Below are 20,906 nucleotides of genomic sequence, written 5' to 3'. Positions count from 1 at the left end.
GGGGGTGTGTGTGTGTTTAGGTTGAGGTTGCAGAGGCCAGGACTTGATTTCATGGACTCTGTGCAAGCGTGGCAAGGTCAACATGATGACATCCAGCTGGCACGGAGCAAAATAAAAAAAATAAAAAAACTGGAGGTGCTGATCTTTTTGTTTTTTCCCATGTTGCACTGCGGATGCTGCTGCTAGCTTCTGGCTCCTGCTCGCTGTTCTAGCAAGATCAAACAGAGGAGCAGGAGGAGGAGGAGGAGGAGGAGGAGGCTTAGTGTCTGAAAGCAGCCCAGTGCTCTCTAGTGGACATGCGCACATGAATAAACACAGACGAGCACACATGCGCGTCAAGTTGAACGTAGCGCACTTTGAGCATGCGTAAAATCCCCTCAGATATGGATGCCAGTGTGGCTGAGAGGCTCCCGTGCAAACACAAACACAATTGAAATGCAGATGTCTAAAGACAGCAGAGATGGGAAATAAGCCAGACCTTTCAACCCTGCGCAATTCATAGACAAAAGGGGAACTGCCGCTGCTGTTGAATTGTCTGCCAAAGTCCAACGTTTATGAAAAATAGGACCAGAGAACATGCAGTAAAGGGACAAACTGTATGTTAGTCACACGAGCTAGTGCACAGTGAGAAAATGTCGGATACCTGGAAACAGCATGCTCTCTGTAAAGGTCAGGGTCCCCCAGGTAGCAATGGTCCCCTGACATGCTATTTTATGTACAAGGCAAACAGGGAAGGAAAGTGGACCAAATCGACCCTGTCAAAGGTCCCTGAATGTGCAAGTGCAAGGGCTGAGCCACAGGCTACAATGCTGAACGTAAACAGAGAGGTATGGAGGAAGATAAAAGCGACTGGAAGGAAAAACAACATTAAGCCCAAAATATACTATTAATTAATGAATTAATTAATTAACACATAGGTGACAAACAAGAAGTTGTTAAAGGGTATGTTTGGATTTTATGTTTATTCTGTAGTAATACTGATATCCCATGCTGAAAAGGTTTCTTGGTCAAAGCAGGTATTCTTCCTCTCTACACAGTGGCCCTGAACACATTCCACTGTGCAGACGCTACGCTGTCAGATGTGGTGGACAAAAGCTACTATCCTTCCAGTAGAAGAGCACATTACACAGCCGTGGCTAACACGATCTGACTGAGAAATTTCAAATAGCAGATTTGTATTTCATAGCCAGTGAAGATGACAGCATTAAAACACAATGCACATATCATGACTTTTAGCCCCACACACAGCAAACTTTGTAGCTGACGCAAAGCGCCACCAGGGTTATTTTCTGTGACTTTCTACAGAAAATAAAACTGATTTCACAGGGTGACAAGCAAATTGACTGACTAGTACAATAACTCTGATGTCTTAAATCAGTGTAGGGCCCCTTTAATGCTTCCTGAATTCTGCTCTAACTGATGTTTTTTGACAGCTTGCATAAGAGACAAAGTGAAATGATTTATAACTGCGCTAGACAAGCCAGGCATAAAACTGCACAGCCGAAGCTGAGACTTCATCAAACTTTTCCGCTCCACTCTTCTCCGGCTCATAATACGAGGCACTGGTGGTCTCAGAACAGCGCTGGCAGCGCTGCGCTTTTTGTTTCCCACCAATCTCGGCGGCTGAGCACGTCACGCGGCCATTCCTCGAGCCTGCACCAAGCCACCGAGCATGCCGGCGCTTCGATAAGCCACAAACAGTGTCTCTCGTGGCACTGATGCTGCGCCTCTTCATCTCTGCCTACACAGCACCTAGCACATACACACTCCCATTCATGCCACAGGAACGGCGAGAGTGGTGCCTGAATCTCGGGGCGGAATTCACATGTCAGCTTTTAGTTGGGGGGCTGAATGGAAGGGTGGGGATGCAGGGATATGGAGGTTTCAAGGGATAAGTGGGTTCAGTGAGAAACTGCTCTTCCTCGCCCCTTTCATAGCGAATCATATCCCATTAAGTGGGTTTTGTCCTGTGATGAGGATGCTGCTGGCGCTCCTCAACAATCCCATTAGAGATCATAAAGGGAGCCGGGGATGTGGCCTGAGAGCACTCAGGCTGCTCCTCTAAGGCTGCCAGGCTTCTTGTGTACAGCAACTGCACCACATCTGTTAATGTCTTTTTAAATCCAGGTGAATGTTGGGAGGTTTTCTTCACACTCTCCATGTTCCCCTCCGATGCTCCATGTTCACTGGTTAGCGTCACACAGCCTGGTTTGATTTAGCTAAGATGTGAGTCTGGCTTAAGATGTGTGAAAACCAAGGACAATCTGACAACAGAGAAAAGCTTAGTTGCAGCGCTTCACTGGTCTGGAAAGACCACGGGTGTGTTACGTTGTCCTTAAAATGCTTCCTTCCTTCTTCATGCTTTCTCCTTCCTTTGCGTTTTATGTGATCTTATCAGCTGTCTGAATATTCTAAGAGATGAAATAAGAAGCTTAGAAGTCTCTGTGACCTTTTGGGAAATATGGCGCTATCACTATCTGGATGTAGATTTACATAAAGCTGCACTAATCAATATTTTTATATTACGCTCCATTAAATTGTAAGAGGGGTCACTTGTATTGACGAACCCAGAAAGAATCTGCCGTCTCTGCAGCCCTAGCGCTATCTGGTGAACATAATGGTGTATTTAGCAGCTAACGGGAAACGAATGGATTTGTAGGCCAATGTTTGCTGGCAACTAGCTAAATTAAAACATGTCTTATAGGAATGAAATAAACTTTGGTATTTACACAGAAATCTGAACAGAGTTCACAGTTTTGCAGCCTGCACAAGCCCACAGCATCGTGTCGTTTTGTTTATTCAGTCGCTGTATTTGCGGTGCCGTGTGTTATGCTAATTTAAGCTCAGATACAAGTCGGGAAGATGCAAGAACCCAAGACTTAAGGCGAAGTTACAAGGTTGTTTACATCCTTTTTCTGCTCCCGTCCCTTTTCCCTTATTTTCAACACATTTCCTCCAAGTTAAGTTGTGGCAGGAAGTAAGTGAGGCAAGAGAAGAACCATACCCATCACTGAGACGTCATTTGGCCTGTATAACGAAAATATGCAAAAACCCTTTCTTTGTCAGTCTATGTTAAAAAAACAAACAAAAAACAAAAAAAAAGGTAACGGAAAGCGATAGATTTATAGAATGGCAGTGAGCCAGTAATTGTTTCCTTAAATATTATGTACACAACTAAACAGGCAGTGATGCGTTTACACAAACACCGTAATTAGCTTGGCTATTTTCAGTCGGCGCAAAATGCAACTTAGAGGAAAATCAATATGGAGCTTTTGGCAAACAAACAGATACTTTTATATGGAAGTCAACCATGGAATAATTGCATCTGACATTCTTATGTTAAACTTTTATTTTAAACCGTAAATGCTCTCAGGGGTGGACACCATCCAATTTCAGTTTAATGCAATCCAATAGCAGAGCTGCCACTGGCTGATTTTTATAGAGGCTGTCAGGGGAGATTTGATTAAACGTTGCCACTAAAAACTGTAATTTTTGATGCATTGTAAAATATATTTAATATGTCTTTTTGTCATACTATGTGAACACAGAAGGGGAGATGTGTATCCAAAGGATTTGCTTAACAAATGATGCTACAACTTGCTTACAAAGGTGGAAAAACACTAAATTGAGTCCGTCCTGGCCTCCTGGCATTTAAATCGGCAAACTCATACAAAAACAGTAGGCAAAGGATTGCCACTTATTTTTTATGCATATTATTTACTTCTTTCATTATAGAAGTGGAGCATCTCGGAGTGTGAACTTCCCATTGAGCTTGTGCGCCGCATGCATCGCTCTCCACACCTAGCAATGAGCTAAACTCCTGCGCCGAGGCCTCTTATAAGCATCACCATTAATCAAACGGGCAGCTTGAACAAGCAAGTGGCATAAATAACTAAAACATCAGGGGAAAGTGAGGCGAAAAAAGACAGTACTGAATAAGGAGTGAAACAGAAAATCACAGCCAAAGTCACCTTGAGACCAGCTAATTTACGAAACAGTGACACCGGCATTAACTACAATCAGGGTGATTAATATCGTAAAAGGCATTAGCTGCTGTTTACATTTTCAAGGTGTTTATCTGTAGCACGCAATTTGATGAGCCGCGCATTTTTATATTCACTTCAAGTGTGACCGTCTACCCAACTCTAACAGCTTGTCCTTTTGGACAACAGTTGCGCTCCCTGGGCTCTGGAGATGCATCCAGCTAATGTGAGTGCCAAACACGGGCGTGAATTTCAGCTGCTTGGGCAGCCAAATTAATGATTTCTTCACTTCCTTTAAGTCAAGAGGAATCAGGCGTCTCATTACGCGGACAGCTGCCTTGTTCACTGCAACTGTCATGAATGAGTCTGAGCAGGTTCGGGGGTATCTCATTAAAATGCATTAATTTTCCAGCATTGCACTGGACATGGCGGCACTGAGAAGTGCTGTTTTCTTAACTCGGGGGGCCTCTATAATTGAAAATGCTGCGTTTGCAATACTTCATGTGGGTTAATATGTGAATACAGCATAGAAACGTGTGTGCGGTGACAACTCTTGAAGGTAATAATATCATTGCACTCTTTAGCTCAGTCAAGCAGCGCTGATTTTTGAGCACTGGAAATGGCACACGGCTCAAGGTGTTTGTATTGCAGATGCTGCGAATGTCTGCTTCAGCTTGTCACAGATTGAGGAAAAACTGGAGAGCTGCAGCAGGAGATCCGGTCACTTTGAATTTCTCGCTTCTCAGGACCAAGTCTAGAACCACGTGAAACGAAGCCTTGTTAGGATCTAACACAGGTGTGCATGTGACCCTGCTCCGTGCAACCGGCGGTTATCGAGCGGCTGGGCAGGGTCCCATGGCTCCGTCGGGGGGTGTCACAACACGCTGGCAGCTCCTTGAGTGAATTGATCATAGAAATGTATAAATAATAAAGTGGCATGTCACTCTCACTTCTCATTGATTTTTACATTAGCAGCTGATTGATACAAGCTTTAAATGTCAGGAGTCCCCATTGATTACCACGAGTGCACGCACTCACTTGCAACACCATGTCACCTTTCCCGTGGCACTGCAGCCTTCCACCTGGAAGACCGAAATTAAAGGTCAGCAGGTGCACCGTGTCATCAAACTCCATTTAAGCTGCATTCTCTCAAGTGTTTACACATACTCTGCGGTGTTTACTCCTCTATAGCTCAGTTCGTGTGAGAACTACACCGCTCAGACATTCACATAAGAAAAACGACTAAATCGGGGGTCTTAAATGTTTTTCATGCCAAGGACCCCAAACTGATGGAGAGATTAAGTAGCCTAGTCTCATCTCATCTTCTGTACCGCTTAATCCTGCACTAGGGTCGCGGGGGTTGCTGGAGCCTATCCCAACCAAAGATTTTGAAACCTATGGCCTAAACTGTTCCCACTTCAAGTACACTACATCTGGACCCACGGGAGGCAACTTCAAAATTCAAGGGTTTACAGGTGTATGAAGGAAGACGCTGGAATTTAACAATAAAGACAGTTCAAGGATCAGTTCCTTTTTCAAAAAGTCCTTTATTCAAAGCAATGTTTCCTATCTCTGTCAGAGTAGTCTTTGACTGTGTGGGGTTCTCTTGTTCGCACGACTGTTTTAGTTCAGCTATATTGGAGTGGTTGCAAGCTTGAGCTGCTCTTTTCAGTTCCTCGGTGGGGTTCAGAGTTCAGGCCCGGACTATGAGAACTTTCATTTGATTCCTTCTGAGCCACTGAGAGGTTACTCTTATGCTTGGCATCGTTGTTTTTCTTCATAAGCAAGCTGTGCCTGAGGTTGAGCTCACAGACGGGTGACCTGACATTCTCCTTCAGGATTTTATGTCAGAGAGCAGAATTCATGAATCTCTCAGTTATAGCAAGTCGTCCTGACCCAGAATCCGGCAAAGCATCCCAAAACATCACACTGCCTCCTAAATGACGGGATCCTTTTGTATTTGTGGTTTGCTCAGAGTTAAAGGGAGCCTTGTGTTCCGAGTAATGCAATTTCCAACTCATCAGCCGGCCAAACGTTCTCTCAAAATGTAAGACGTTTGTCAAATTGAGTTACGACAGAATTCAGAGCAGCTTCAACTCTCCACTCTCCCCTGGATGCACATTTTCAGTTTCGTTCAAATAACCCAGTCATATCCCGGGCCTTTGAGTGACTGACAGTTCACAGAAAGCGTCTTTGGATTTTCATTTTGCTACTTCCTAACTGTTGTTCCAAGTCTCCATTAGTAGATTATTCTCTGTGGATCTGTGGAGTCCCAGAGCCTTAAAAGTTACTTTACGACCTTACAACCATCCTCAGACTGATTCCAATCAAATTACACATCACTTCTGGAATTTTTTTTTGGCTTCTAAACCACTCAATCAAGGTCTGACTCCTACTTATCTCTGTGATCTCCTACAACCATACGCCTTATTAAGGTCACTCAGGTGCTGACCACTCTCTTCTGGTCGTCCCTAGAACAAGGTTGAAGCACAGAGGAGGTTGTGCCTTCTCAGCGGCAAGCCTAAAACTCTGAACAGGCTGCCTCATCATATTAGGTACACAGAGACAATGCCTGCTTTTAAATCCCTTCTTAAACTCATTTTTATTTTGTGCTGTGTAATTCAGTTTGAGGGCTGCTCTTTCAGTTGTGACTTCTTATTGTGTTTTAATCTAGTTGTAATCTTCTGTGTCGACTGTGGCTGTGTGGTCAACACACTTTTTAAATGAATAAACTGACTTAGATATAGATTTGTAGAAGAAACTCGGAAGGAGTTGAATCATTTTTCACATGGCTGCACAGAATGACAACCATTTACACTACATTCGCGGCGATGGGCCGATACACATGACCTGCAACTTGAGCTGTTGTGTGAAGTGACAGTGCTAATCAGTGCTAACACATCTCACCCACTTTCCAAAAATTTTTTTTTTTGGAATAAACAAAACAAAGGACCCACACATTATTTTCTTATTGGCCCATTCCATTACTATAATAATTAGTATTTTATTTCTCATTTAGTTGCTAGGCGAAATGAAAGATGTCTCCGTACGACCAGTTGTCAAATATATTCAGTTTACTATCACAGCTGACAAAAACATACCACTAAGATTCCCATTTTAGGTGCTGGAAAGCATATTTGCTCATCCTAATCGTGGCTGACACAAGTACTTTTTTCATCTGCAACCAACACGGGATCTGTCACCGAGTGCGCTGATTTCATTGTTCCTCACATTTTTTTGTTGCATGCCCTAATTCTCACTGCAAAAACACTTCCATCAAGTTCAGCTATAAAGTTACTGGCAACACAACAAAACAATGAAAATCCTGGATGTTCACAAGCTTCTACAATTAGGCAAGACGAACATTACAGGACTGAATTAAACAAAGCAACCAAATTAACTTTTCCGAGGCATCTCCCACCGTCTCCCGCCCCCAATAAAACTTGTCTCGCGGCTACTACGCCAGCCACTTTTGTCAAGAGAAAAGCAAAAGGCATTTGGGACGTGAAAATGAAAAGTTAATTCATCTTTCAAGGAAAAAACCTCTTCCAAAAGAGCCACGAGCGACATACAGTAAACAAAGTAGCAAGCGTGTAATCTAGCTTTATTCATTTACCGTTGACTTCCTTTAAGATTGAGAAGAAATTGCTGTATTTGCCTAACAGCAAACATTTGAACATTCAGATTCGGTATTAAGCCTCTCAAAGGAAATGTGCAGACGGGGAATGCTTAATAGAAAATCCAGTGTGTGTGTGTGTTTGAATTTGGGGCAGAGCTGAGGGGCAAACATGGCGTGAAAAGCCCTACCGTACACAGTTGCTCCTCTCAAGCGTGATGGTAGCAGTCTCTGACTTTAGGGCTTCAATCAGATCCCATTATGGATGTTTACGAGGACAGTCTTTGCTAATGGAGCGCTGAGAAGCGACGACGTCTCGGCGAGCTCAGCTGAAGGTATGCGCAGGTTAATGAAGCACGGGTCTCCACTTCCTCCAGCTTCCAGTGCTGAGATCATTTAATGATTCTCTTGCAACCTATTTATGGCGCCGCTTGGTGAACATAACAGAGGTTAATAAAGTAGAGGTCAACTCTTTATCACACCTGCTGAGCATTGTTTTCCCCCTCTCTTATACTGTAACTCATACATGGAGCTCTCATTAATGATTCCCCCCATAGGGCTCATAAAGCGAGTAAGTATTAATGCACAGTGCAGAGTTTAATGCCTTGATTCCCGCAGGCCTGCTTGCCTGATTGTCAAATTATTCCGGGTGCCATAGCGGGTATTTATTTCATGCTAATAGCCAGTGTCTTACTGGAGGCAGGAAAAACAAGTGTGGCACGTACATTTACACAGAAAAATGCCAAACACCGGCAAATCAAGGGTGTAAAAATGCTGAAAAAGCACGACAATACATGGCGGAGCCTTGAGTTGAGTCATTCTGTATGGAGGAGGGAGTGTCAGACACGAGCAGAAAGGAATATGTATTGCGGGACAGGAAGAGAATGGAGGGACAACAGATGTGTGTGTTTGTGTGTGTGTGTGTGTGTGTGTGTGTGCGTGCTGGTGGGGTTGTTCTTAGGGCTCAGGGAACCAGCAGCAAGTAAACACAGTTGTGCCTTGTATAAACACGTAATATAACAATCGTCTTATGACAATAACTGTGCAAACATGTAGCTGTTAGTAATTTGGCAAAAGCACTCTGCAAAATATTCGGACTGGCAAGGTATGATTAAGTCCCACAAGTCCTGTGATGACAGGCGAGCATTCTCCATGACAACCGAGCGGTTAGATTTGATTAAAAAAAAAGGTTGTCTTGTATAATAATTAAAGTGTACTATTCTCTAGGCCAACAATTAACCATCCATGGCAAATTAAAACTATTCTTTTATTTATTACAGTTTGCTTGACAACAGATGTGTAAAACTACAATAGCAACATATATCGTTGCCGAGCCAAGACATGTCCCATCTGTATTACATGATAACTAATACAGACAGCAACATTTCACAGTGTGATACATCCAGTCACACCGACACCTGACCTGCATCTTACCGCAACGTGTGAGGTGACTAATCACACCGAAGTGTGCCTCACTTTCTGTAGACACCTAGCACGGAGGATCACGCTATTTACATTACTGCAACCAAATCTCCATCCTATGACCAGCAGCTTTTCGCCGCACAGTAAAACACTTCCTGTGAAGAACGCAAACCTTGTTTTGCTGTACATCCAGACTCTGTGAATGCCTGTTTACATGATAAGTCCTGGATACTGCCTGGTCTTAGCTTGAGCACCGGTGACGTTTACAAACTCTAATTATTAACCTATTGTGACATCTGACATTCTTGTAAGTGTATGATGATTGTTTTTAAATGTTGGAAATCATGCAGCGTGTACAGATTTCCATACATAATTAACAGCAATTTTTTTTTGAAACCCCGCAGAGTGAGTCTAATTTTAAGACTGTTGATTTAGATGAGAGGTCTTCGACATTTTTCAGGTCAAGGACCCCAAACTGACGGAGAGATTAAGCAGGGACCCCCTACCTACTAGGGGTTCTATATTAAACTCGGCCTAGTGCTAATAATGAATTTACATTATTATTATCATTTTGCATTCAACTGAGGTATCCCTTTACTAAAATATGTGATTCATGTTAACGTGCATTTAAAGAAGTTAAAATAAAATAAAAAAAAATGCCTAATCAACCAAAGATTTTGCGACCCCCCTCTAGTACCTCCTGTTGAAGACCTATGTTTTAGATTACATATATGTCTCCAAGTGAGACTACACAAAAAAAAAACGTAGAAAGGTAGTAGCTAGTGTTCCATCAAAGGAGATTTGTAATCCATCAACTTCCTGTGTGTAAAATGGCAAAAAGAATAGAAACTGTTTTTCCATCATGATCCCTTTACGCATCGAGTTTACGCATCCTAATTTCAAATTTGTTCTGAGGAGGCTGAGCTTACAAATATTCTCTTCGGATAGGCTCATATGCAAAGGCCTCGCAAAGGTTAACATCGTGACCGGCATACTTACGTACCACTAACAAACCCCGTCATTCACAGGCGCGCTTAGATTTGTTGCACATTTCTAAAACCTAATGAGCGCGCAAGAAGCGGCCTTCCTTCGCTGAATTATTTGTTACGTTTTCGTACTCTTCAGGCTGCACTTTCAATACAGCCTTTGCCATCATAACAGGAACTCCTATGAGCGGCACACTTCTTAATGATTAAATACGTCTTCGATTTCTCGGATATGCGAGGATGGAGGAGGCATAAAAAATGAGAAAAGGTGTAATACACAATTGATAGTCTATTCATTCCAAACCCTGCTGCTCCATTCTTACCTCTTTCCCTACAAATGTATATATCAAAAATGATTTTTTATAATTTTTTTTCAAAATGTTCCTCTCTCTGCAACATAAAATGCTTTTAGACACCATCTAATCTTTCAGATCGGATGACAACATATGTTTATACTCCCCCCCAGAATGATAATTAGAGCATCAGCTGATTTGACACCCCATCAGCTGGATGACACCATCTGTCAGTGTCGCTCTTGGGAAAATACAACTGCTCTGATGCTATACAGCTGTGCTTAAGGCTCGATTAGCTATATACACCGCCACGTAAAGTAAGAGCATCTCAATGGACTTAATAACAAAGTTGAGCTCTAAAAGGCCTTTATTATACACAAACAAAAAAAATCATCATCCCCTCCTGGCTTCCCACCTGCAGGCACTCGGAGTGGTGACGGGTGGATCGCCTGCTGGGAGCTGACATATTATATCCACGTAAAATAAAACACCAACCAGTTGCTCAACAGCCGCCTGCTGATGTGGCTATTTCTATCTTTGTGGTTTGGTTTCGGCGCCAAAGCAGCCCCGATTTGGGTTTGACTCTGGGAGCAGTTGTTGCCGCGGTTACAACAATAACCACATGATTCACGAAAGAGACTGTCAAACTGGGAGGCAAAAAGCAATCCCCTGCGTCAAAGTATGACAACATGGTGACCCATTCAACCACCCGGGCCGTTCTCCCCCCAGCACATGTCACATTGTTCCTGCTCTTGTTCGTTTTTAAAAGTCGCACAGCACAACATCTTACAATCCTTCAGATTCGCCGAGCTGCTGGAGGTTGTAGGGTTCATTGCCTTTTGTAACAACAGGTGATGTCTTCACTCTGAAACCCATCTTATCCCGTGCTTGCATCCCACCTGCTAACACCCCCAGCTGTGTTGTTGGGAACCCTGCCGGGAGCTGCAGGGGTAGTCCACTCAGGTGCTCCTCTGCCACGGTTTGCTACCTGTGTGTCTTTGTGTGTGTGTTTGTCAACATTCAGGACTGAAACACACCGATGTGTTTAACTTGTAATTAGAAAGAATCCTGATGCAGTAGTGCAGTAACCAGCACACCAACTTACCACGTCATATGCAGCTGTTCCAACACTGGGGTTCTATTTTCATGCCTGCATGTGTTTCTACTCGCACACAATCCGTGTGTGGGGAGGGGTGGGGGGGGGTCTGGGGGGGTCTTCCTTACTCAGTGAGCTTCCAGCTCAGCAAGCCAGCCTCTGCTTTGCCTTTGTCTGATAGATTCCAGTGCATTTTTCTAGGCCAGCCTCCCTCATCAAAGTGATTAAGCAATTACACTGATTGTGCCGATGCTCAGAAGAACGGGGGAAGGACCCTCGAGTATTGAGTGCTGAAGCTTTCTTGGAGATAACGGCTTAATTTGTGGTAATCAAAATAAAGCTCTTTTTCTTAAATCTCCAACCTTCCTTCAGTTCTGGGTGTGGGGGGCTCTGGGAATTGAGAAGGTATGGATAACAAGAAGTCTTGCTGGGAACTTTTCCAAGTATCATTTCATGTCCTGTGGGCTAATTGCAATGTGTAGGCATGTATTTATTTTCTTTTTTTTTTTTTCATCAGGCAACTGAAATGAAATAACAATTAACATGTCAGAGCTCATTGCAATAGAAGTCTCTGAAAATCCTGCATATACCTAGCATGAACTGGAAATAATCAACGGGTTTGGGAATTAAATCAACATTCAGCTCCCCTCTCCTAGCTGTGGGCATCAATAATAAAACAGGATTCTTGAGAGTCCTTTGGTTCGGAGCAGCAGACCTAAATGCACGAATTCCCCGAGTATTATTTTCTTCTGACACACACGCACAATCACAGGCACACACGCCTCAGTCCTCATTTCCCCCATCAGACCATTGCAAAAATCAGTTCTTCCTCTATGTGCTGACACTTCTTTACGTGCACATTTCACTAGGACCGTCGGCCACAGCGCACGCATTTTAGGCACACTGGATCACACATCAAAAATGAATCACAGCAGAACTTAAATCACAGCGCATGTGGGAAACATTGCGAGAGAAAAAAAAATAGAAAAAAAAAAGAAGTAAAAATATGGAGTGTGGAAAGAGGAGCTCACCGCGGGAGGATATCTGAAGGTAGAGGCGCGGGTCTGAAGCTCGTATGGCCGCTGTGTACCGATCCTCAATTCCGGGCACCTGCGCTTTTTTCTCGGGCATGAGCCGGACCCTGAGCCGCCCCCCTTCTGCGCCGAGCCACCACTCCAGGATGGTTGTGAGGTCCATTTCCAGCGTGAGAACCGGGGCCTCTTCGTACACAGACAGCCCCCCGCATCCCGTCCTGACTATATCCTCTCCTATTTCCACCACAACTTGGTTTGATTTCCTGCTCGCTTTAGTCAAGCCCAATTTCAGAACTTTGGACAGCGGCCGCTTGTAGAAGAAGGGGAGCTGTCCATCTGTAGACGTGTTCCTCAGGGCTGAGTCTGTGGCAGACTTGGGGTCCACAAAAGTGGATATGGTTTTCTGCAAAGGTATGCAGTGCATTTTCAAGTTTGCGCGCACCGTGTAACATCCACTAAAACTCTGGCAGTCGCCGTTTAGGGGTCTCTTTATGAACTCCGCAAGATAATAGCGTAACAGAGAAGGGACCGCAAAATCCACGGCCAGGGTTTTCCTCTTGTTTCTGGACATTATGGTTTGGTTAGAGTCTCTTTTGCCCCCAGTTTCCCCGCTACTGCCGCCGCCGCCGCCGTGGCTGTTGCTGCTGTTACTGGAGCCGGCGGTGGGGATATCCATGCCCGCTGTGGTTCTTGGCGAGGCGCAGTGCAGCCCAGCGAAAAATGCCGCAGAACAAAGAAGCAAAAACAATATCCCGGCGTTCATGGTTTGACAATTTGAGCGTTTCGCTTAGGAGAAGCACCCCGTTAATCCCCCCTTTCACCGCTTCCTCTCTGCTCTTGTCACATACGCAGCGTAAAATCACAAAGTGCGAATCGATGATCCTGCGTGTCCTGCGCCTCTTTGCCGGTGCGCACCCGTGGCAAGACGAAGGGAACTGGATTTTTTATTTATTTTTTTACATTTGCTCGCCACTGACTGTTGTTGCCCTCCCGTCTTCCAACAGAAAAAGTGCCATTTCCCCCCCTCTGCTCTCCGCACACGCACCTTTGAGACAATACCTTGTATCGTCAGCGCGAACCGAGAGAGTCGTTCTCCGGGACGCTGATTGATATGCCGGTCGGGTCCGCTCCGGTGGCTTTCAAAGACTCCCTGTCTCTTGGCACAGTTGTGACGGCGGTACAAGTGGTCTCTCTGTCAGCGGCGGGATGCAGCGTCGCCCTCTCCCCTCCACAACTAAATCATGAATTCGCAATGAGTTTGGAGAAGCCGGGCGTTTATTAAAGTTTCACATTAAACCGCATCTTTACGGTCTTGGCTGAGCGTAAATGCGCCGGGCACGCTTCGCAGGTTAATTGTCTGCCGAGGATTTCGGTGGTCTTTTGGTCAGAAGTGACGGCTCTGGCCGCCTCTGTCAAGCCTGCACACGCGGAGAAGTCGTCCACACATCCATTTGACGTCAATATAAGCCATTTTCTCTGAGCACGACTCCCCTGAGAAAAATCCCTCAGCAGTCAGCGCAGTTACGGACGCGTCTGATGCGCCCTCAGCGCAGCCGTAACGGTGTCTGTATCTTTATTGAAATTACAAATACCCAGAGGAAGGCTACAGCGCATATTGTCTCTCATGATTTTTTTTTTCTCCAATGAATCACCCCCTCTTACGTGTCCGGAAATTGGATTGTATTAGACGCACTCTCCCTGATGTGTGCAAATGAAATAGTTTCAGGGGATTAGAGCCCATTTCCCTTCGTTTGATCTCACGTGCAGAAGTCAACACGTCTTTGAGAGGTCAGAGATCTGTCGTGCCACATCGGTAGTTTATTTGCCACACAAACGGCCTCCTTAATTGTAAATCGTGGGGTTAGTGTTCAGGGCAGGGGGGAGGAAATGCCTGGAAATGAACCCCCTCTCACATCGACACCCACACTCCATGCCCGACTCTAGATCAAAAGTTGATCGAAGATGACACCCGCTAGATGGCGTCAGCACTTACTCCTGACACTTCGCACTCACTTTCATTGACAAAACCATTAATGCTCTAATTGCTCTGATTTCTTTTTCTTTTTTTTCTTACACTGGCTCATTAGAGTCTTATCTGGGGAAGAGGATTAGGGCCATATGTGAACCTTTCTGTGAGTCGAGGAATCCCATTCCCTCAGTTCGAGGCTTCAAGACTAAAGTCAGCTTTTGCAGGATAACATGAAATTTCGGGGCTAAGTTGGAAAAAGAGGGATCACCTAGTGATTTTTAGGATGCCGTGAACGTGGCAACACATAAAGTATTTTACTTTTAGCCTCCACTGCTTTATCCTCCGCTTTATCCAGATTTCTGTAGATTTGATAAACAGCCATCAGTGTGAGGCTGTAGGGAAGTGTTGTCAGACCTCAGTTGAAATTCTGACTTTTTTTTATTTTATTTTTTTTTACTAAAGATATGGTATGAGCAATTATTGTGACTTGTGACAGTGACTGTAATTATATTTCGTATAATGAATCTCTCAGTAGAAAATATGGATCCAAATGTTTTGCTGTTATTTGTTTTTGTTTAATCAGCGTCTCTAAATTTTTTGATTAAAAAAAACATACATGTCTCAGATGGACCCTACTGGCTCTTATAGTTTGTTTACTGGGTGTTCAGGCTGCTTTACAGGTTGGTTCAGCCGCCCTGAAAACAGCTGGTATATTTTTATTCTTATGCACATCAGAGCACAGTTTAACTCACGGGTGACAGTAAAGGCAGGCGGACTGAAGCGGACCAAACTCTTAATGAGCAGGGTTTTGGAGTATTTTGGTCCTGCACGTGTAACCGTGACTGGATAATGTGTTAGTGTTTTTTTGTTGTCTTGTAAAAATGGCACCATGGAAACACTGCAGGTTTATGAACATTCCTTGCCGTTCAAAAGGTGGCGAGAAATCACAACACAAATATACACGGATCCCGTCTGAACCATGCACACAGGGACACAAATAACCAGGTTTCTCATTCATCCACGCAAATGTCATAACCGGAATGTTATCAAAACCAGGACAAGACTCAGAGAAGCAACACAAACATTCACGCGCAAACAACAGCCCGCTTGGAGATATTGTGGGAGAAAATTAAAAAAAAAAAAAAAAAAAGTGGCTGTTGCTACACATGCTGACCACCCACTACTTCTTCCATTTTTACCAAACAAACAGATGCTGCTCTAAGTGTGAAAACACTAACAACACTTATGTGCATCAAAGGATTCCTCCCAGGCAGGAGCAACCAGAGCTGAAGTGCACGCCGCAAATGCAAAAGCATTCATGAACTGAGGGGGGGAGTCACTATTGTGTTATAAATAACAGCGGACAGTGGGAACATTTGTGTGAAAATATATTATTCTAATCGATTATTACATGCCTGCTATGTTCACTCCTGTCAGCGGGAGAGAGTGCCACAGCTGAGCCGTGTTTTTACTCACTCCGCTTTTCATTATCGTCGCCGCATAGATGCACGGTACTACTATGATTCAGTCCCATATTCATAGCTGCTGCTTTTGCACTGTGCATAGCATCAGCAGCCTGTCGCTTACACAACATTACTCCCTGTTTATGAAATATAAAGGCAATTGCGATTAAATTAATTACTAGGATCTCCACTCAATTATTACCTACAAGATGTTTTTCTTTCCTACTTGAGAAACAACCTGTTCTGAATCTTAGGGGTTCATTAAGATGCACTGGTAGTAATGAATAATATATTAATATATTTATTACAGACTGATCACTGGCTTTAGCCTGCATAAGTACTTGCCAATAATGGAAGTATTCTTCATAGAGGCCATTTTTCTTCTCCCGCCTCCTTATGTATCAGAGGGAAGCGGTATTAGTGTATCCGTGAAGGGGTTGCACTTGGGTACACATACACCATACACACGGCCGCGTATTCGTGTTCAACAGTGCTGAAAAACCTGTAATTCAAGGTTTGTGAGCCAAACCTGAAGCTCAGTCTGTGCCATCACGCATTCCTTTTCTTATTTTCTTTCCCTTCCTTCTTCTATTCTCGTTTTCCCCTGCCACACACACACACGTACATGCCTGTCTCTCATGCAAATCTATAGGCATAAGATGAAACAGATGAGTACAATTTTTAGTCGGCTCGCATCTTGTGCCCTTACCCGGCATAACAGAGGAGAAACCCAGAGTCACATTGGTGGAAAAACTTTTTTTTCTCTAGTCATCACACATTCCACCCAATATCTGAGCACATTATTCAAGACAGGTTGTTTTATTCATAGACAGACAAGGTGAGGAATCATAAATTGCATGGGGCGGGACTGAACGAGGCCTGTATGGAACGGGAGAAGACGTGGAGAAACTGTGACACAGATGCTCTGAACTTCATTAAATATCTAATCTGCACTGCTGTAGTCACCAGCGCAGAGCCGCTGGTACAATGTTACCCGGGCTGCTCCATTTCTGCGCATGATATTGTACATCGATACCAGAGATTCTGCAAGGTAATTGCTCCAGTCGAGGTGGGCCTGTGCGACCAGCTAAAGTGTGGCTAAATGCGTGTTTGATCATTTGGGTGCGGAGGCAAATGAACTCTGGAACGAGCAGAAACGTTCAATGAAACAAGACAATATGTGGAGTTATTAATAACAGATTGAACACGTCAGTAATGACTGCCAAATTGATTTTTAAACGGCAAAACCAAAAATCAAGCATTTTAGCTCCATCACTCGCGCTAAATAGACTTTGATTTGATTTTATGTGCATGAATGTGATAAGATGAATTCACTTGGAGCGCTGCAGGCTAAAGAGTAAGAGAAGCATGCATGGGCCGAGATGAACCGCCCTTTGTTAACAGCGATCGCTGTATGCTTGCTAATAATTATGCACTTGAAAATCCATTTACCAGACCGCCAAGGCAGACTTAATTACTTTCTGATTGATCACTCATTTCCACTTTTCAGTCTTTACAGGGTAAAATGCACCGAAGGCTGGTAACCCATTACCCACCATGCCACTAGCTTCTAGTAAACTCACTAGCAACAAAACCCAGCTATCCAACCCACAGGTCAGTCCATGGAAAAAGGGTCGGCGGGGGAGTGGTACTATGATAAATTACAAACAGATAAGTTCTTACAAAGGACCATTCCCCCCTTGAGCGCCACTTTTCACGGTGCTCAGAGAGCCCCATAAATCAGCAGCTGAGTCCCCACAACGAGCGACCCTCTCAGGCAGCATCATGGCACTTCACGGCCCATCCATTCTCTTTCTGCATGTTTCATCAACGTTCAAAAGTTGGTCCCAGCAGAGGCAGAGATGGATGTCTTATCACACAAAAGCAGAAGAAAAAAAAAACAAATAAATAAAATAAAAAAAAAGAAAACGTCCCGACACATTCCTCTGGACTTGTCAATCCTCCCGTTTTTCAGCCTCGCAGTCATTTTTATCTTTCGTCTGCGGTTGCTTTCGTGTATGCACAACACGCGTCCGCAGTGACTGAGGAAGGATGTGCTAAGTCTCACGCAGCAGAGCCATGCATTTTGCAATGTCTAAGCCACAGGGCTGCTTCCTTTAGCGTTCCCACCTCATGACACAGTTCCTCTTAGTTCCATAAATCAAACCCCCAGACCTGCCGAGATGAAGAAAGGGGATGAGGTTTTTAAAGAAAACTGGGGGGGAAAAAAAAGGATTTTGCACACGGAGTGTCGAAGATTTGGCGAGTCTGCCGTTGACGGGCGTAATAAGAGTTGGGAGGGGGCGGAGGTCATCCCTTACAGTGCACGGGGTAAACATTTGATAAGTGGCAATATTCTGGGTAGTGAACTTGAAGAATGTCAGCCTTTTAGCTCTGGTCCTCAGAGTGCTCTGCATGACCAGCGCTAACATTAATCACTGCACTGCAGGGGCTCAGCCTGGCTTTAGCCAGTGGTTAGCATGTCACTAGTAATACAGAGTCAGACTCTCAGAAGTGCTTCCCATTTCCTAAAAACTGTCAGTCTGATTCTCTTGACCAGAACAAAAAAAACAACAAAAAAAAACAGAAACGAACGAGAACATTTTGGCACAGCGGAGTTAATTACAGTAAGCCCTGCCTGGGCTTTTCATGAGCAGTTTGACCTGCCAGATGTCAGATTATAATTTCTGTGATTCCCTACTTTACTGAGAATTTAACTCTGACGGCTATGGAAAGAGCCTGCAGTTAGTTGCACTAATGACACACATTAGTCTTTATAAAGTTTGAGTTCCTATGCCAACAGTCCTCATCAAGGTGCAACATGTGAAAAAAAAAGTGACGCTGCATGTGTGCGTTTTCCTCTTCACACATTTGTCCCAACTTGTGCTACAGGAAAGATTCATGAACACGTAAATGGAGCAAAACCCAGAGAGCCAGGATAAGACTTAAAACTCTTCTTCTACCAAAAGAAATGAGGGTGTAGGCCTTCCAGATATTAAATACTATTATTGGGCTGCACTATTAAACGCATTAGAAATGATCAAGAACCTGGGTGGGTCCAGACTGAACAGAGTACCCCCTTTTATCAGCCCCTTTATCAGCATGAAACCTGTTAATAGTGCTACAAATTGAAAATGAATGGATAAAACCTACTGGGCAATAGTTAGAAAAAAGCTTGGAGGTCCATTATCTGTGTTGATGGTGTGTGACATATCACTTCCTCCCTCAGTGTGGGACAGTGGGTTTAAGGTGGGTTGATAAAGGTTTAGCCATTTACCCAGCTTCTTCTAATGACCTGTATAGATATTTTCAAATAAGACACTATTACAAATCATAAAGAAAGGGAGTTGCTTAGCCAAAACCCAAATAATATTATTATAAGTATGGTGGAATAAAGCCTCCCATTAAAAAACACGTTTCTCATATGTGTAAAAGGCTTATAAATGATACTCTGCAAAAAATACTGAAAGTATTAAGGGAAAATTGAATGTTATAATTACAGATAATGTATGGGAATTACTTTAAAGTAAGGTATTTTAATACATCTCTCACAATTTCAGCGTATGTGCAAGAGCCTAATGTGGATTTGTGGTGGAGGAAATGCGGAAACATTGGAGATCATTCACATATCTTCTGGGACTGCCCAGTAATCCAAGGATTCTGGAAGAGAGTCCAGGAAGAAACTGACAAAATCTTAAAAGTGAACCCCATTAGGCCCACTGATATTCCTACTGGGAGCTATACCTAAGGAGACATAGTTCAGATCAGAGATGCATGTAATAGACACTTTTACTGATTGATCAGAACGTTATACTTGTCAAGTGGAAGGATCCAAAACCACCGAGCATAACTCAGTGGGTACAGAGACTGAAAAGTTTCTACTCGCTGGAACGAATGGCTGCAAATGTACAACTGAAAATGGAAAATGGTTTTTCTATTGCATGTTATGGACGGTGGGAAGAAGCCAGAGTACCCAGAGAGAACCCACGCAGACAAAGGGAGAGCGTGCAATCTCCACACAAAAAGACCCGAGTCGGCCTGGAAACGAACCTGAACCCTTGTTGCTGTGAAAACTCAAATGTAAGAAAATTCTCTTCAATTTGGAATATTGTCGTCATGTTGCCACACATAAGACAGACTGCTCTTCTGTCTGCCTCTAACCATATGGTAACACATACACATGGAATCCCCTGGTCATTTCTAATTATGGCTTATAAAATTTAAATACGCCGTTTTAGACTTTAACTCCCAGGCAAAAACAGAGCTAGGGAGTTGTTGCTGTTCACAGCACAGTGAGGAATATATAGGCTTGTACATTGGGGGAAAAAAAAACAACTCATCCACTAACGCATGGCTCAACACAGGACAGCTGTCCACCTACACGTGAAGCGCAAAGGAGACTCCTTTGAGGACAACGTACACATATTAGCCGGAGAAAACAGATGGTTCGAATGAGGAGTAAAGATAGTCATCTATGGAAAAAAAAAAAAAAAAACTGGCAAAACAGCTCTCGGAACAGGGGACGTGGACGGATATAATCGGTCATCATCTACAACATCGTCTCAACATCTGTCGCTCTCTGGGTCATGTAACATGGAAGGAAAACAGGATCGCAACTAATTCCTTCAATTACAGGTAAGTATCTGATCATTACAGGCTGTAGAAACTTCCTTCCTGCCTTTTAGTGGGAAATGAGTGGCAAAACACCTTCAGACTAAGCCTGTTGTCTAGCTTTATGTTCTGATTATGTCAAACTTGGACAACACAAATGAAAACAGACATCCAAAGACACATTCTGAGCCTAGTCACAGTTAGTTTGGTCAGTTTTGTGAGTGCTACTCAGAATGTCATGAGAAGTTCGTAGGGATTCAGGTCTGACTGTTCTCGCTATGTATTACATTATCTTTGCCCGTCTCTTTATTAATTGGGCAGGGTAGATAATATGTTACGCTATGTTACGTAGGAGACTTTTGAAAGTTCTCCTCCTCCCCATTCTTCTTCCTCGGAAAACGTCGTATTCTTCATGCGCAATCTCATTTTCTGA

At 43.7% G+C, this 20,906-nt stretch overlaps 1 protein-coding gene across 2 annotated transcripts in view; it reads right to left on the bottom strand.

Annotated features, from left to right (window-relative positions):
• alk (ALK receptor tyrosine kinase) overlaps positions 1 to 15,304 on the bottom strand; it is a 314,203-nt gene extending 298,899 nt beyond the window's left edge. For both annotated transcript variants that reach the window (XM_047611390.1, XM_047611389.1), the window contains exon 1: positions 12,428 to 15,304. In XM_047611390.1, coding sequence (XP_047467346.1) covers positions 12,428 to 13,193 — 766 coding nt within the window. In that variant the 5' untranslated portion in view covers positions 13,194 to 15,304. The remainder of the gene's footprint in view (positions 1 to 12,427) is intronic.
• Positions 15,305 to 20,906: the final 5,602 nt, after the last annotated feature.

This window comes from Mugil cephalus, chromosome 17 (genome assembly GCF_022458985.1).
Source record: "Mugil cephalus isolate CIBA_MC_2020 chromosome 17, CIBA_Mcephalus_1.1, whole genome shotgun sequence".
NCBI classification, from domain to species: Eukaryota; Metazoa; Chordata; class Actinopteri; order Mugiliformes; family Mugilidae; genus Mugil; species Mugil cephalus.
The sequence above is the reverse complement of the archived record's forward strand: the minus strand, read 5'-3'. Positions and strand labels throughout refer to the sequence as shown.